Source organism: Hyposmocoma kahamanoa, unplaced genomic scaffold, assembly GCF_003589595.1.
Source record: "Hyposmocoma kahamanoa isolate Upper Pololo Valley unplaced genomic scaffold, ASM358959v1 99817, whole genome shotgun sequence".
Lineage (NCBI taxonomy): Eukaryota > Metazoa > Arthropoda > Insecta > Lepidoptera > Cosmopterigidae > Hyposmocoma > Hyposmocoma kahamanoa.
In genome coordinates, this window is record NW_020656047.1 from 51,968 (window position 1) to 68,980 (window position 17,013).

Consider the following 17,013-nt stretch of genomic DNA (forward strand, 5'->3'; position numbering starts at 1 on the left):
GCGATCACTCTATTTTTATTGGATTTCACCCAATGAAACTTGGCAAATAGACGAATTTTTGAGGTCTGTTTTTTTTATAAAAAAGATATTTTGTAATCGTGTTTCAAATATCTGACATTGATGTATTTTGTAATTGATATTTCAACTACGTAACTTTACAAAAATTTGTGATTGGTGTTTCAAATGTTTTAAATAAATAATATCAAAATACCGTATTTTGTTTTTATATTTTGAAAGTATTTTGTGTCTCGTATTTTAAATACATATAAGAAAGTAATTTTTAATTTACAATTTAATTAAAACAAAATATTTTTTATGATATACCTATTTGTATATGGAATAACATACATATAACAACATTGTCACCATCTTCCTGCCCTTATCCCATTATTTCGAGATCGTCGCAGCAAGTTATATCCTTTCGTTGTTCATTCTTTTCATGTGGGTACATACCATCATCAAAAGCTCGCGGTGCAGAGGCCGTGAGCCTGTGAGCTTCTTGAAATGTATATGTGAAATTTAAATGTAAATTTACTATGAGCTTTTGGGTGAAGGAAAACATCGTAATGAAGTCCGCAAAATATGTGATGTCCCCAAGCGAAGCACGTGCACAGCATGTGCGACGTATCAGTGGGTTGATGATGATGACATACCATCCATACTTTCAATGGTCTTTCTCTGCTCTTATGAGTCTATACAACCTCAAGTGGCTTTGGTTGATTCCCCATAACAGTGAAAGTGTTTCACCAATCACCTTGGAACAAATATATAGTAAAATTAAGGATATACACCTATTCTACACGGTCTGAAAATATCCCTAAGAATTTTCACGATAGAAAAAAACACAAACTTACCTCGAAATTTTACAATATTTTTTTCCTACTGAACTCATTGATTTACAAATAAATGGACGACGGGTCTAATACAAAAACCACGAAAAAAATGTCCCAAGACAACCTATTTAAACGTAGTGACATTTCAAGGAATATGAAAAAGCTAAAACGTTGAATTTAAATTGTAATGTCATCGCAGTACTGTCTAATTTTGCTTGCTTCGCTGTCAGTCGAACAAACGAAGACTAGAGCGTGAATGACGCTCTGTATACGATTTTAACGCCCTATAAGTTCGGACACTTTTTAGCGCAGACCCGACGTCCATATACTTGTAAGTCAATGACTGAACTAAATTTAAAAATTGCTCAGCTGAAGTGACAGTGGGCGGGGCACATAGCTACGAGAACCCATGGCCGTTGGGGCGGTAAGGTTCTGCAATGGCGACCGCGCACCGGACGACGCTCAGTGGATAGGACCCCCACCAAGTGGACCGACAATCTGGTAAATGTCGCGGGAAGCCGATGGATGCGGGTAGCTCAGGACCGATCGTCGTGGAGATCGTTGGGGGAGGCCTATGCCCAGCACTGGGCGTCATATGGCTGATGATGATGACTGAATTAAATAGACCAAGTATACGATATACATTTTTCCCTACCGCTCGACCAGTGCAATAAAATCGATTCAATACGGGAAAAATTTTAAATCGGTATCGACTCTTAAAGCCACCCATATTCATAACTAACAACTCCGAGTAATAATGACCATCACTCCTTACAACAACAATTGTCGTATTAATTATTATTCAAAACGTGACGTAAATATTTTGTTACACTAACTAATAATTACGTAATATGTATTACGGATGTATTGTGCGAATACAATAAAAATACGTTTTAAAAAATATGTTATTTTATATTTCGTATAGATAAACGAATCGCATCCTTGAGTTATTTTCAATGAACGAATGGAAAATCATATCACGGACTAATTCACAGATCTCTTGTAAAATTATTAACACCTGACGCAATGTTAGTGAGGTAAACTACTGCCAAAAACTCCCTCCCTCAATAACACCAGGGATGTACCACAGTTACCTTCCCAACACCAGCAAGGCTATCCTCGAAACCGTATTATAACCGTATTAGCAGTAGAGAGAAAGAGTTCGGCCAGGGAAGTACTGCCATCTTACCTATTTCTGCCGCCGAGAAGGCACATGGGACTTGTCTCCTTATGTCTCAGGGTGACAGGCGCAGTAGCAGTGTCCCTCCGATCAATGCAGTTTACAACTCGCTTACCACCAATCCTACGACTTGTTCGTCCCGTCACTTGGTAGTAATATAAAAAAAATAACAAAAAATTGAAAAGCCAAAGATACCAGGTTAACGGCTTCGTATTTGCAATGTTCGGAGACGAAAACTTGTCGGATGGGCGCTGTGTAAATTCCACTAGCTGTAGTTCCCAGTGCCTTTCGTTTCGAAATTACCGACCTGAATGGAAGACCAAAGGGCTAGCAGCTACTAAGCTATTCATCCTGGGTGTCGCGATCTCGAAATTTTATTAAAGAAGTAATTAAACAGTCTCGCGATTTTTTTAGGCTAGTTCAAAACTCGACAGTGTTGATTTCAGTTTCAGGAATAACGAAACTTTTGAGTTAAGTTATTTTTTTTTATATCACAGTAATGCTCACTTCATGGCGGCAGTAATAGGTAAAGAACTTGGAGCTCTACTGCTACTAAAACTTTTTTTTTAATATACCAAGCGACGTAATATATCTGCATAACAATGAATATTCCCAAGTGGAAGCATATCATTGATATGCAGAAGGAAAAGCGTGGGAGATAGGACGGATCCCTGCGGTACGCCGGCGTTCACATTCACGAACCTCGAAATGCTGCCGTCAGAAACGACGCGAATTCTCCGCTCACGAAGGAAATCAAAACCCTCCCATCCAAACAGTTGCAGTGCCACTCAGAGCTTTAAATCGCAAAGATTTAGGGTCACTGCCATTGCGCCCGTCACTCTGAGACATAAGTTGACAAGTCCCATGTGCCCGTAATTCTCACATTACTGCTTGGCGGCAGAAATAGGTAAGGTGTCAGTACTTCCCTGGACGAACTCTTTCACAAGGAGCTACTGCTGCTAAAAACTGTCTTGGGCTACCAAAGCATAGTCATACTGAGGTCCTTAATCTATTAGATCTTTGTTCAATAATCGTTTATATTATCAGTACATGGGTTGACATTGCGATAATTTCGCCATCATCTTATCTGCCAACGTGGTCACGATAACCTTTGACCATATTATGGCGCATGTGACCTCAGATAATGATAATTAGCTTAGGAGATCTCATTTAACGCGGCGCTCGTCATGAGCAGTATAGTTACTTCTGTCCTTTCAAGAGATAGACACGGTTATCCGATACCATGAAGCCAAAACCTGTGAGTTTTTTTCTTAAACCACTGTGCTAGCGGAATAGGGACTTCTTAGACCCACGTTCAGGTGTATGTTTCTTGGTTACTAATTAGAGTGGATATTTTCCACTATGGACACCAAGATAAAACCTGAAGAACACCTGTGTTATTTGCTTTAATGCGATCGCCAATCCGCCTGCTTAGCATGGAGAGCCCTGTGTTGTGTTTATTATAATTGCGTTTCTACAATCCAGTGCGATAAATTTGTTATTCAATCATACTCTGAGGTAAAGTTAGAAACAATTTTTGACCACTCCTAAACACTACAACTCGTACATTACAAAAATTCCCGCACCCGGAACGTTTTCGCGGCCGCCTCTGTATGGCCAGAGCAGTATAGTAATTTACTGCGTGAATCCTTATACATTCCACTGCTACGTGTTAATATCAAGTGACGGGACGAACAAGTGGCAAGTTACACGCCTATTCACAACAGTTGCAGTGTCACTCAGAGATTTAAATCACAAAGATCTTAAAGGGCACTACCACTGTGCCCGTCACCCTGAGACATAAGATGAGAAATTCCATATGCCTCATATTTCACCAGCACCCATTATACTTCAAAACCGGAACGCAGTAATGCTCACATTACTGCTTGGCGGCAGAAATAGGTAAAGTGACAGTACTTCCCTGGACGAACCCTTTCACATGGAGCTCTACTGTTACTAAAGTATGTGCGGGAAGTTTGTGTTCTAAGGGTTGTGCGTGAGGGTAGCACGTCGGCTGATAATAGTAGGTCATTGTTTTCATGTTGTGGATTGTTATATGAAATCTACTAAATTCAGTAGAATTGCACTAGCGCTTCAAAATGGTTCGAGGGGGCCGTTGGATAATAATAATCGAAATACGTCATCTAACTTAACTGCCTCCGTGACCAAACAGTTACCATGTCGGACTGCCACGCAGAGGTCCCAGGTTCGATTCCCGGGCCGGGAGAAATATTTGTATGGCCTACATTTATTTTTCTCGTGAGTTTGGGTGTAATTTGTGGTTGTCTACGTGTGTGTCCACGGCACCCGCGACACAGGGTTTCCCTAATGTTGAGTGTCTGTGCGTTATCTACGTATAAAGATGAATGTTATTTTGTAGGATTCTCCAGTAAAAATACTGGACCCTTCTGCTAAACTGCGTCCGGAGGAGGCGTTCAACGGCAAGCCGATAGACGCATTCCGCGACTACTCTGTCGACGATAAGGATCCGATCAAGGAGCGCGTGCGCAAGACTTACTATGACATGCATACTAACATGACTGTGGATTTTGTTAAAGGTGAGTTTGAATTAATAATAATAATAAAGAAAAATACATAATGATTTATGATGATTCGGTATCGGAGGCCAAAATACGCTTCGGATCGCTGAGGCCAGTGAAGTAAGTAATTCTTATAAGGTCAAATGACAACAAAAATGTTTATAAAACAATCGTTTTGAACCGAATTCAAAAAAGGAGGAGCTTCTCAATTCGACCCTTTTTTTGTATGTTACGCGATGACTCCGGCATTTGAACCGATTTTGATGATTCTTTTTTTGTTGGAAAGAGAGTACCTCAGTATTGGTCCCATTTAAATTTGAAGAAAATATTCCGCCTCTAAGGGTGGCAAACTGGGAGATGAATCCGGTAACCAATTTCAATAAAACTTGGCCAATAGATGTAATAAAAAATCGAATAAAAAAGCCGATAAACAAACTTCTGAGGTTGGAACAAATTGGAAATGCATTAGTTATGACGAGGAGGGCATAGTGGCGGAGAATTCATATAACACGATTTGCCTAAGAATTTTATTTTCCATCTCAATAGTACCGCCCGGAGAATATCTCACATATTATTTATATATATAACATATTTGTCTTTTAGGCCATAGGAGGCGAGAGTTTAAAATAAAATAATATTAATAAAGCCTCATTTATTCACTTAAGAATTCGACATAAAATAATAAAAATAACAATAATGATCACTCATCATCTCATCCAGTCTTTGCCAGTTACTTTGTTTATTTCGTCTGTCCGTCTCTATTTTGTTCTACCACTGGTCCTCCTATTTTTTGGTACTGTCCACGTGGTTATTTTTTATTGCCCATTTGTCACTTTCTATGCGGGCGACGTGGCCAGCACATTTCCATTTTAATTGTATAGTAAGACAATGAATTTAAACTACCTTTCTAGTGTTGAGTTACTCATACACGAGGCAACTGTTTGTACCACTCGCTTGGTCAGTTTGTCACAACACCTCATGCCATAAAAATGTTCCACCTCACACCTCATCTCAAGTCATAGCCAGTCATGTCACAACCTCACTCACGTCACACTGCTTCGAATTCAACAAATGCAACAATGATTGACCAATGCCCTGCCCGCTGTTTAGCTGATTTTACATAATAAAATCATACTGTCATAGTGCTAAATAAAATTAGCATATATTTATACTACATCATAACACTTAAGTTATCGAATTGATTGATACCATCAAGTTATGAAAATGTGCTTAATTCCCTATCAGTGGAGTCATTGCCATAGGTGCAAACATTCTTACCACTACCTCACCTCATTTGAGGTAGGACATTGCACCCCCTCATTTTTCCAAATGAGGTACTCCCTCAAACTCATTTTAATTTCATCTCCTACCCAACACTATACCTTTAAATGTAGAACTAACTGGGCACCTTCTACATCGGCTTACCTTTTTCAAATGTCCACCCATTTCCACTGCCGTAACACATTTATTTATGTATATTTATATTTCTCCTTTTTAGGAAAAATGGACAAATGGCTAAAATTCAACCATTTCAAAGCGACAATAAAGGAGTCTCTCATCAAGCTAAACGCGCTGGTGGACGAGTCAGACCCTGATACAAACCTGCCTAACATCGTGCACGCTTTTCAAACAGCAGAGAAGATCCGGCAGGACCACCCTAATGAGGATTGGTTCCATCTTATTGGTCTGATACATGATTTGGGGAAGGTAAGGGATTTGCGTTTAAAGACGAAGAAGTTAAACTCATCCAGCACCCTCAGAGCAAGCCATTCGGCCACAGAAGTCGTCAAATTATAATTCTGATAAAAGAATTTTATACGTATATAAGTAGGTACTGGTTCAATGCCGAAATAAATTGTTTTGTTCAATATTTTGCGTATTTACATAAACAAAGAAATGATAAGCTAAAATAGATCTTTTCGTTATTGAATCTTGAATGTCGTGTTCACACGTCACGTGACTATGAAACATATATTTTTTTCCAGGTGATGGCATTCTACAACGAGCCCCAATGGTGCGTGGTAGGGGACACCTTCGCCATGGGCTGTAAATGGGGAAAGTCCATAGTTTACGGAGACGATTCTTTCAAGGATAACCCTGATACGTACAATCCTAAGTACAAGTAAGCACAATAGAAAAATACATAGAAAAATTCGTGAGGTCCGTTGGTTCGTTACATGGCTTATAGGATGAAATTTATGGATGTATAATTTTACGACACAACTCGGAATTTGTTTTTGGAAATTCGAAATTTTAAAAAATGAAATCTAATACGATCGTCACTTACGGGATCGCTGGCCAGCATAACTTCTGCCTCCGGCAAACTCGCGTAAAAGCTCAATACAAAACAAAGCAGTTTCGATATGACGATATATTAAGTAAACATTTTTATTTTCGTTTTATTAAAACTTTTTAATCAGCTACTCCTTGCAATACTCGTTACAAATCTAAAAACTTATGGATGCGACTCGCATTTGATTATATTTTTTTCGATAATGAATTGAGATTTGACCTCACTATTGTAATCTGTCAAAACAACCGTCATAGCGTGCCGGTACTGTCGTTGGCAAAGCGACTTGCATGGTTTGCTAGGAGACGTTGATTCGAATGCAGCCAGATCGAAGTGAGTTTTTTCTAAGTGTTCAATCTTTGTTTAATAATTATAACAATAAAAAAATTATTGAACATCATGGTGGTGAAATCTTCAATAAAACTTAAAGGTTTAAAAAAAATTGTTGGTGATTATTTTAACATTTAACAATTTAAAAATGTAATTTACAATTATAACTTTTGTATAGAAAAAAAAACCGACGTCAAAAGTTCGTAGTAAACATCTAGGAGTTTTATTGAAATCGGTTACCGGAAAATGCTTGAAACTGGATTCATCCCCTAGTTTGCCACCCTTAGAGGTGGAATATTTTCTTCATATTTAAATGGGACCAATACCAAGTTATCCTCAAAATCGGTTCATAATGTCGGAGCCAATCGCGAAGCATACAAAAAAAATCGCATCGGAAACCTCGTCCTTTTTTTAAATTCGGTTAAAAACTAGTCGCTCTATAAGGTCACTTTCTTACACAGCTTCTTTGTTGTCGTTTGACCTTACAAAAATTACTTACTTCGCTAGTCTATCTATCCTAAGTGGATTTTGGCCTCCGACACCAAAGTATGCCATTTCTTTACGCAGATCGTCACTCTATCTGACCAGATGAGTCCTACAATACGTTTGCCGAGCTGTAGTCTCTACTTATAATAATACGTTAGATTTGTATTTAAAACGAATATTTTTTCTACCAGTTCATGGAGGCATCACCCAGAAAGTATACAGGCTGGTAAAATAATGTGGTGCCCCTGACTCTGTCCATAATATTATACAGCTGGAAAGTACCAAACCGCGAACCAACAACTAAAACAATCTTGTACCAGGACTTCGGATATCCCTTCTACATCAACTATAATATCTGAATTTCCATTTCAGCACTGAATGCGGCATGTACGAGCCACATTGCGGACTGGAGAACCTAATGATATCGTGGGGACACGACGAATACCTTTACCGCGTGCTTGTTCACAACAAAGCTAAATTCCCTAAGAAAGGACTGTACATGATCAGGTCAGTGTCTTCAATCTTTTATGTCACCATCCATATAATCACGCTATATCCTAAAAGTCCAATTATCGAATGTTCCTCTCACGTTCAGCACTTAAAATACGGTGAGTGCTTGCGAGTGATCGCAGGCGCAGGCACTCGCACGCACTCGTAGGCACTCACAGGAACTCAAAGGCACTCGCACGCACTCGGAGGCACTAGAACGCATGCCTTGCTACCTCGAACATCTTTGATGGAATCGCAGCCTAATGCTCGTATTGTAATGTAATGCTCGAAATCGAATCTTGGATTCTTAAGGTGTGTCCAAACACGGCGTGCGAGGTGCGCGGCAGCTACGCGCGGCATTCGCGGGACACAAGTTTGCCGGCAGGTAGCTCGCGGCTGCCGCGCGCGGCAGTCGTCCAATCATAGCGCGGCAAGCCGCGCGCTGCAGCCGCGCTCGAATGCCGCTTTATGTTTGGACACACCTTTACATTACAGGCGAATGCTCGCGGTGAGGGAGCGCCTTTAGGCCACCACAGCTTTTTCTATCCTTTTTCCTAATAAGGATACTTATGTCTTTAGTATCATATCATCTCTTGTCTTTCTTAACATAACATTTGCATCAGTAATACTGTAGCAGCTTCTGCACTCCTCACGAATATAAGAGTAGGGCGAAACACAGCCAGTTGAGGTGGATATTTTGTTTTTCCAGCTCAATGTTACCTTTTGAAACCTCTGTTCCTAAAGAATTTGTCAAGATTTTGACAATATAATTGCTAATAAAATAAACTATGCGCCGGTAAGAAGGGAATATGTCCTGTTGTTCTGCTGTGTGTTTTTTGTCAAGCTCATCATTATGGTTAAACCTTTTATTAATTGGTATTATTAATATAAATTATAGTTGCTCATTTTAGTTACACCCAGTGTGCTATTTCGCAGATACCACTCATTCTACCCATGGCATGCTGGCGGAGACTACAAGCACCTCCTCAAGGACAGTGATGAAGAAATATTGAAAATCGTTCTTGAATTCAAGTAAGTGCCACCAGCAATATCATTATATATACCTATACCAATAAAAATACATACGTTATTACTTTTAATTTTTATTAAAAGTAAAAAGAACCGTCGCATTCTTGTTAAAGCTTCCTACGTCATCCCTCTCAAAACGTTTCATAAATTGATGCCGAAATTGCTGAATTAAATTAACCAAATTAAATGAACTATGATAATTGGAAAGCATAGTGCCTTAATAGTGGGAATGCATAAGGCCTTTATAATACGAAAGCATAGCCCTTTTATCATAGGAAAGCGTTGCTTTCATAAAAGGAAAGTACCAATATAGATTTTAAGGCTTTCGTGGTTATTCACTAAATGATTATAACTAATTACATGTTTCTTACCACGGTATGAGTTCTGTTTATTTTCCCGCTATTTCTGAGTTGACTCAGTCAACCCGTGACCATGGAACGTGTAACCGTTTTGAAAAGTAACCGTTTTTAACGTTTAAGACAGTATTAGTTACTTGTTATGCAAGGCTGCAAAGTTGTTATTTGACGCTTGTATTGAAACCTGAGTTTAGCGAAAGAGTCTTAAGATTGAACACACAACTTTTCACGTCACTATTGCGAGGAAAATGGTAGATGAAATAAAAACCGTTCAACTATACCAAATCAGTTCTAATAAACAAAATTTGTTGTTGTTGTCAATTTAATGTCAACAATAATAATAATAATAAGGCGTAGGGATGTGACGACCTCATCGCCCACTGGTGAAACGGCACAGTGAATATCATGTCACTTTACCGTTTTAGTAGTGCAAACAGTCAGCGCTTAAGTTCATTGATGTACAGAACCGTGTCAAGGAACTGGTCTCAGCGTGAAATAGGGTAAATAACGGTCTCCCCGGGGTAAGTGAGTGAAAGCCCCGGGTGTAAAATTGCTCATCGTAAATGATGGAGCACAACAGTTATGATGAGCGAATAGGGCCGCTTCCCGGGGGTAATCGCTGGGGCTGGGCGTGGCAGTATGCGGGCCCCCAGCCGCGGCAGACTGGCCCGACCATCCGGCCAGTCTACTCACGATCCATCACCACCAGTTGGCTTGGTATCGGCAGGGGCTGGGGCAACTCGGTCCCAGCAATCGGTACCCGCTTCTGGTGGAGTACGGCGCCGCATGGCATGGACGATTGATATGAATAAAAATGCCATGCGGGCCTATTTTAGGGCCTCAGGTTCGGGAACCGGACGGACAGGTTATCGAGCAGTAATGTATCGCGAATTTCTTCGGCTGGAGCCAACTTTGACCGTCACAGAACAAAACCTGGCGGACCGAGTTCGGTACCTACAGCGCTCAGGACTTTTTAGCGCTGCCGAACTCGAGCAATTACGATGCGAGGCTGTTCCTCCACTGGAAGAAGAGCCACCCAGACTGGAGCGCTCTCCTGTTCCCAGCAGAGAAGTTCACAGGGAACCTAGTGCTCAGCAGCCGGATACGGGTGGTACTGAAAGTGATTGGGGAACAGTCGCCCTGGATTTGGAAGCGTTGAGGAGTAGTCTGGAGGAGACGATTCTGGAATATCGCCACGTGCCTCTTGAGCGAAGGCCACGGCTGCCTCGAGTGCCTCTCAGTGTCAAGGTTCGGGATGTCGTTGGGGCCATTAACAACATGCTTCCCTCATTTTTAGAGGAAAGCGCAGGCCTTTGGGAGACAGACTCAATTCTCTTCGCTGCCGCAATGACTGTGTGTCAATTTGTCGGCATCAGGATGCCGCCAACAAGACCTGGCGGTAACCACCAGGTTGGCAGTACTACTCCTAGGACTAGTACTAAGCCAGCCTGGATGAGGCGAATTGAGGGTCGTATAGCATGGGCCAGGGTCCTCATCGGCAAACTGACTAGCTTCAGATCAGGCGTCACAAGGCCGAGAGTGGTGCGCTTTGTCCGTGAAGCATTCCCCGGTGAGAACATTTTTGTAGACTCACCGGAGTTTGCACGAAAACTGACAGGGCGCATCGATGATCTGAAGCAGAATATAGCTGCTTGAGGCAAGCGGATTCGGCGATATTCCGAAAGGGTGAAGAGGTATCGGCAGAATCGTCTCTTCATGAGTGACCAAAAGAAGTTTTATAGGACACTGGAGCGTCCTGATGTGGTCTTGGCGGGTGAGCGTCCGGACAAAGCAGAAGTGGTCGCCTTTTGGCGAAGGCTTTGGTCGCAGCCCGTCGATCACGAAGAGGGCCCATGGTTCGAAGCGGTCGAGGGAGCATGTGCAACCATAGCGCCTATGAATCCCATCAGCATATCCGAAGAGGATGTAGCGGTAGCGGTCCGTAAGGCTCCGAACTGGAAAAGTCCGGGACCGGACGGACTGCATCATTATTGGCTGAAGGGGTTCTGGTGCTGCCACGCTACTCTCGCTCGTCAGTTCCAAAGTGCCCTTGAGAGTGGGACGCTCCCAAACTTCTTAACTACTGGGGTCACTCATTTAGCTCCAAAGAGCGAAGCTACCGCGGATCCATCACAATATCGCCCCATAACTTGTCTTTGTACAATATACAAAACCTTAACATCTGTTTTGAGCTCCAAGATAAGTCAGCACATTGTTGATAATAGTGTGATATCTGGGGCTCAAAACGGATGTAGGGACGGTAGCCGCGGTAGTAAGGAGCTGCTCCTCATCGACGCGGTCGCTGGCCAACTTGTCAGACGCAACCGTCGGAATGTCTCCGCTGCCTGGATAGACTATAGGAAAGCGTTCGACTCGGTGCCCCACTCATGGCTCTCGATGGTCCTCGAACTGTATAAAATTGATAATGCAGTTCGACACTTCCTCGGGCAATGCATGGGATGTTGGAGAACGATCCTGAGTCTGGACGGTCGGCGGATGACGGATGCGGATGACCGAATAGAAATAAGGCGAGGTATTTTCCAGGGTGATTGTCTGAGTCCACTGTGGTTTTGCCTGGCCCTGAACCCTCTGAGTACTCTATTGGAGAGGTCGGGCACAGGCTTTCAGTTTCGGAGAGGTGGGCCGCGAATGCCTCACCTTCTCTACATGGATGATCTCAAGCTATACGGCCCCACAGCTGACAGATTGGCGGAGCTGCTGACAATCACCAACGATTTCAGCAGTTCAGTTAGGATGGAGCTTGGGAGCGATAAGTGCGCGGTGGTCCATGTTGAGAGGGGACGTGTCATGCATTCTGATGGCATTAATGTTGGCACCAATCACCTGCGGGTACTCTCCGAGACTGAAACATACCGGTATTTGGGCATGTCACAGACCATCGGTGTGAAGGAAGCAGACGTGAAACAGGGTGTGTGCGAGGTTTTTTATGGGCGCCTGAAAAATGTGCTAAATAGCTATTTGTCAGGCGTTAATAAGATCCGAGCTTATAACTCCTGGGTCATGCCTGTTCTGATGTACACATTTGGCGTGCTCAAATGGACTCAGACGGAATTAGACGCTCTGGATAGACGAGTCCGCACGACGATGACCTCTCACCGAATGCATCATCCGAGATCGTCAGTTATGAGATTGTATGTCCCGCGGAAGTGTGGAGGTAGAGGCCTATTAAGTGTCAAAACCATGCACAACCGCGAGATATGCAGTCTCAGAAACTACTTTTTGACGATGACGGATGACGTAATTCGTGGAGAGGTTGTCACATGTGATAAAGGGCTAACTCCCTTATCGTTGGCCAAAGAGGAATGGCGAGACCCGGTGGTGCTTAGCACCTCTGACCGCGAGTCCGTATGGAAAGAGAAGGAGCTCCATGGGAGGTTCTTCAAGGTACTCCACGAGCCTTTTATGGACCGTAAAGCCTCCCTACATTGGCTGCGTTTCGGGGACCTCTTTGGGGAAACCGAAGGTTTTGTCTGCGCAATACAGGATCAGGTTATCAAGACGCGGAACTATCGGAAATATATCCTAAAGGACGGCACAGTAGACATTTGTCGGGCATGTGGCCGTCCCGGAGAGTCACTTAGGCATATTGTTTCCGGTTGTTCCGCTCTTGCTAACACTGAGTACTTGCACAGACACAACCAGGCAGCCAAAATATTACACCAAGAGCTCGCTCTCAAGTACGGACTAGTGCAACAGAGGTTGCCATATTACAAGTATTCACCGGAGCCAATACTCGAAGATGACCGCACCAAAATCTATTGGGATCGATCTATTATCACGGACAGGACTATTCTTGCGAATAAGCCTGATATTGTGATATTGGATCGATCGCAGTCGAGGGTATTTCTTGTGGACGTCACCATCCCGCATGACGAGGGTCTCGTGAAAGCTGAAACCGAGAAACGCCGGAAGTATCTCGACCTGGCGCACGAGATCACCGACATGTGGGATGTGGCCTCCACTGAAATAATCCCAATTGTTTTGTCCGCAAATGGGTTAATTCCAGTCAGCCTTTCTAACAGTTTGAGGCGGTTGGATTTCTGTGGCGTGTTGCTTCCAGCACAAATGCAGAAGGCGGTCCTGCTCGATACGGCACGTATTGTTCGCCGATTCTTGGACCTGAGTCCCTGACCCCGGCCGACTGTGCCATTGCCGGGAAATACCGCCTCTCCCATTTAAAAATTCAAAATTAATCTTTTAGGCCTTGGGAGAGGCGAGAGTTTAAAATAAATACAATAATAATAATAAAATACACCAACGGATTTCTATTACATAATAATAATGTAAAACAAACCGCGTAGTTGAACGTGTCATTATGTTTTTTCATCGAAAGAAAAAGTTAGATGCACCACAGGCCATCGCCAAGTTCGAATTTAAAAACCATTTCCACGCTAGAGCGTGTAAAAAATAACGCTTTTGGCATTTAGTAGTAGTTAGTTTAGTGGTACATTTCTTATAGTTATTTTCACATTTGTAGTAATATTTGTATGTATGTATCTGGCCAACTCTTTATTATATCTTTAAGTGAAGTTGTACAAAATTCGACATAATAATATACAGGGTTACAGGAAAAATTGTGCTAGATCCGTTAAGGGCGTGGAGTACTCATCATTTCTGACTTATTTTACTATGAAACACCCTACCCTAAACTTAACCCTTTTCGAGATATTTGACTTTTATTTTTTTTATTCAAAATTGCCGATTTTTAGGCTACTAAATTTAATTTTGTTTATTTTGTGTGTCTTATTATTATAATTATTGCATTTTTACATGTGTGATAAGATGCTTTAGGACCTCAATCATTAAAATAGTGAATAAGTTAATTCAATACGCCGTAGTAGAAAAGAGAAAGTTAAGAAATTAAAAAAAAATTAGAAAGTTTATTTTTCTCTAAGGGATATCTAAAAAAAATATTATGGCAGTTGATCGGCAGATAAAAAAACTCGAAAAGGGTTAAGTTTAGGGTAGGGTGTTTCATAGTAAAATAAGTCAGAAATGATGAGTACTCTCCACGCCCTTAACGGATCTAGCACGACTTTTCCTGTAACCCTGTATATAAAAATTAATTAATATTTACGAGAAAGGCTACTCCATTACTTTTATGTTCAAGTATTATTCAGTCGAAGCTAAATATGGTGCATTTCGTTAAGTTTCCAGTAGAAGCTGAATATGGTGTTTTTGGGCACTTAAATTGTTGCATGCAAAATTAGGCAGTACTGCAATGACGTTACAATTTTAATTAAATGTTTTAGTTTTTTATATTTGGTTACATGTCACTACGTTTGTATAGGCTAACTTCGGACATTTTTAGTGGTTTTTATATTAGACCCGATGTCCATTTGTTGGTAGGTCAATGGCTTTTGGTCACAGATTTCTAATGAGAAAGAAATCTTTCTGAGCTAGTGATGTAAAAACTATATATTTACGTGTTATCAGTTGAAGCAACTTCTTTAAACTTCTGCAACATTGTGAGAGCAATCTATGTGATAATTTTCAATCAATCTGATATAAATGAAATAATGTGTAAAAATCGTGAAAGTTTAAAACAAAGTATTTTATCTCATACCGTGGTAAGAAATCTGTAATAAGTGCTAATCGGGTAAGGGTTACAATAAGAATAAAATTATCCCATTCCGTAAACGCGCGTCATTTGAGTAGCATTACTCGAATTACATGACAACAAGTTTTCTTTTAATAATAGTCATGTTATAAAAACTTTTTTTTTTGCAGTAAATACGACTTGTACACTAAAAGTGCTGCAATTCCTGACATAGAAGCACTCTGGCCGTATTACGAGAAACTCATCGAGAAATATATTCCTGGCATTATCGAATGGTAGAATAATTAACCAAAATCTTTATTATCTATAGTTTTAAGATGAAAATTAAAAACGATGAAAGATGTAATTAGGAAGGAGGTGTTTCGCCACCGACTTACCGTCATACTGGTGTCCTCGATTTAAATTTACTTACTTACATATCAGCGACTGATATGTAAGTAAGGTTCGATTCCCTGATCGGGAGAAATATTTGTAGTGCCTACATTTATTTCTCTCGTGAGTTTGGGTGTAATTTTGTGGTTGTCTATGTGTGTGTCCATGGCACCCGCACACAGGGTTTCTCTAGTGCGGGGCCATGTTGAGTGTGTGCGTTATTATTATTAAAAAAAAAAATCCCGGACCATGTCACTACATGACTTAGTTTATAGTCATTACTTTGTAAGAATATTTTAAGTTCTGTATAATGTTTGTATTACCTACTATATTTTTGTTCATATGTCTACCATTATTATAATTTTATTCATCCAATAAAGGAACTCTTTTATTGGCATTTGGTTTGGATTTCATTTAATAATTAATTTTATTTTAAGATGGGGCACACAAAGAACTAGTGGGACAGAAAATTCTCAGTAGTTCTATGAAGAAAACTGTCTACTTATGAACAGAACAAATGGGGAACGAAGTATTAGTAGTTCTGTCAACAGAACTAGTGGGAATAATGAAGATGATTAGAAAGCCCTTTGTTCAAAATTGTACCTTGCTTCCTTTACTTATTACTATGCTAGTTATTTCGTCTCTGTTTCTGGTTATATACTTGATGCCCTAAATAAATATTTTAGAGAGATGGATACTTCTTTGTCAAATATGTTATAAGTTTCGTTATATTTTTTTCTAACTATTAACAGTAGCGTAAAAAATACTCAAGTTTAATAAATCAGGAACTTTATTTAAGCTATATGTACAAAAATACAAACTTCTCTCGAAAATAGACAATAGTTAATTATATTAAATCTAGGTATAGCTTCAACAACCGAGTCAGAAACATAACTTCAAATCATACTTAACAATATTCAATTTCACATTTTGTAAACTCCCTTCCAACTGGAGCCAATCAGGGACATCATCTCATTGCACTGTTACATATGACGTTATCAGCAACTGAACCTTGTATAGTGACCACGCTTTAGCACTGCGTTTATACAAAACGTATGTCTCATATGAAGTATTGTCAGCAAGCGAGCAGATGGAACCACATATAACTTTTTGACACAACTGAAGAATAAAATCAGTCTAGATAGACTTTGCTAGATCAAAGATATATATATACTATTTATAAATTACCCCGAATTGTTTCTAACACGTCGCTTGTGAGATGTTTTTACTCGACTGCGGGAGGGGTATGATTTTCAAGTGTATGTAGGTCCATTTCCATCTTTCCCTGTACAGCCTAAACGGCTGGGATTGATGGATTTTGATTTATATGAGGTGTCGTTAGATTCATCTTGATTATCTAAATAGTGAAGAGGGTTATTTTTTTTAATCTTTTTTTATATCCAGCTAAATATTTTTGCAGTCGGGTTTTTCTTTTTTCCACAAATTGTGTGAGACAGTCACATTTTTTATCACATACAAACAAACGCTCTTTTATAAGCAATCCTTGGGATAGGCCTAGTGAAATAG

At 40.6% G+C, this 17,013-nt stretch overlaps 1 protein-coding gene across 2 annotated transcripts; it reads left to right on the forward strand.

Moving 5' to 3' along the window:
• Positions 1-3,174: 3,174 nt before the first annotated feature.
• LOC113239289 (inositol oxygenase-like) lies at positions 3,175-15,791 on the forward strand. Of its 2 annotated transcripts, none has more exons than XM_026476206.1 (7): positions 3,175-3,271; positions 4,394-4,571; positions 6,052-6,260; positions 6,539-6,675; positions 8,032-8,166; positions 9,085-9,180; positions 15,285-15,791. In XM_026476206.1, exons 1-7 carry the CDS (start codon positions 3,257-3,259, stop codon positions 15,391-15,393), a joined length of 879 nt encoding a protein of 292 aa, XP_026331991.1. In that variant the 5' UTR covers positions 3,175-3,256; the 3' UTR covers positions 15,394-15,791. The 2 variants fall into 2 exon arrangements, with proteins under 2 accessions (XP_026331991.1, XP_026331993.1); XM_026476208.1 differs by lacking the exon at positions 3,175-3,271 and adding an exon at positions 3,380-3,531.
• Positions 15,792-17,013: the final 1,222 nt, after the last annotated feature.

Bases quoted from the DNA above. Each gene is read 5' to 3' on its own strand.
- LOC113239289 (XM_026476206.1), top strand. The intron at 6,676-8,031 runs GTAAGCACAATA...TTTCCATTTCAG, and splicing joins ACGTACAATCCTAAGTACAA to CACTGAATGCGGCATGTACG. The intron at 8,167-9,084 runs GTCAGTGTCTTC...GCTATTTCGCAG, and splicing joins AAAGGACTGTACATGATCAG to ATACCACTCATTCTACCCAT.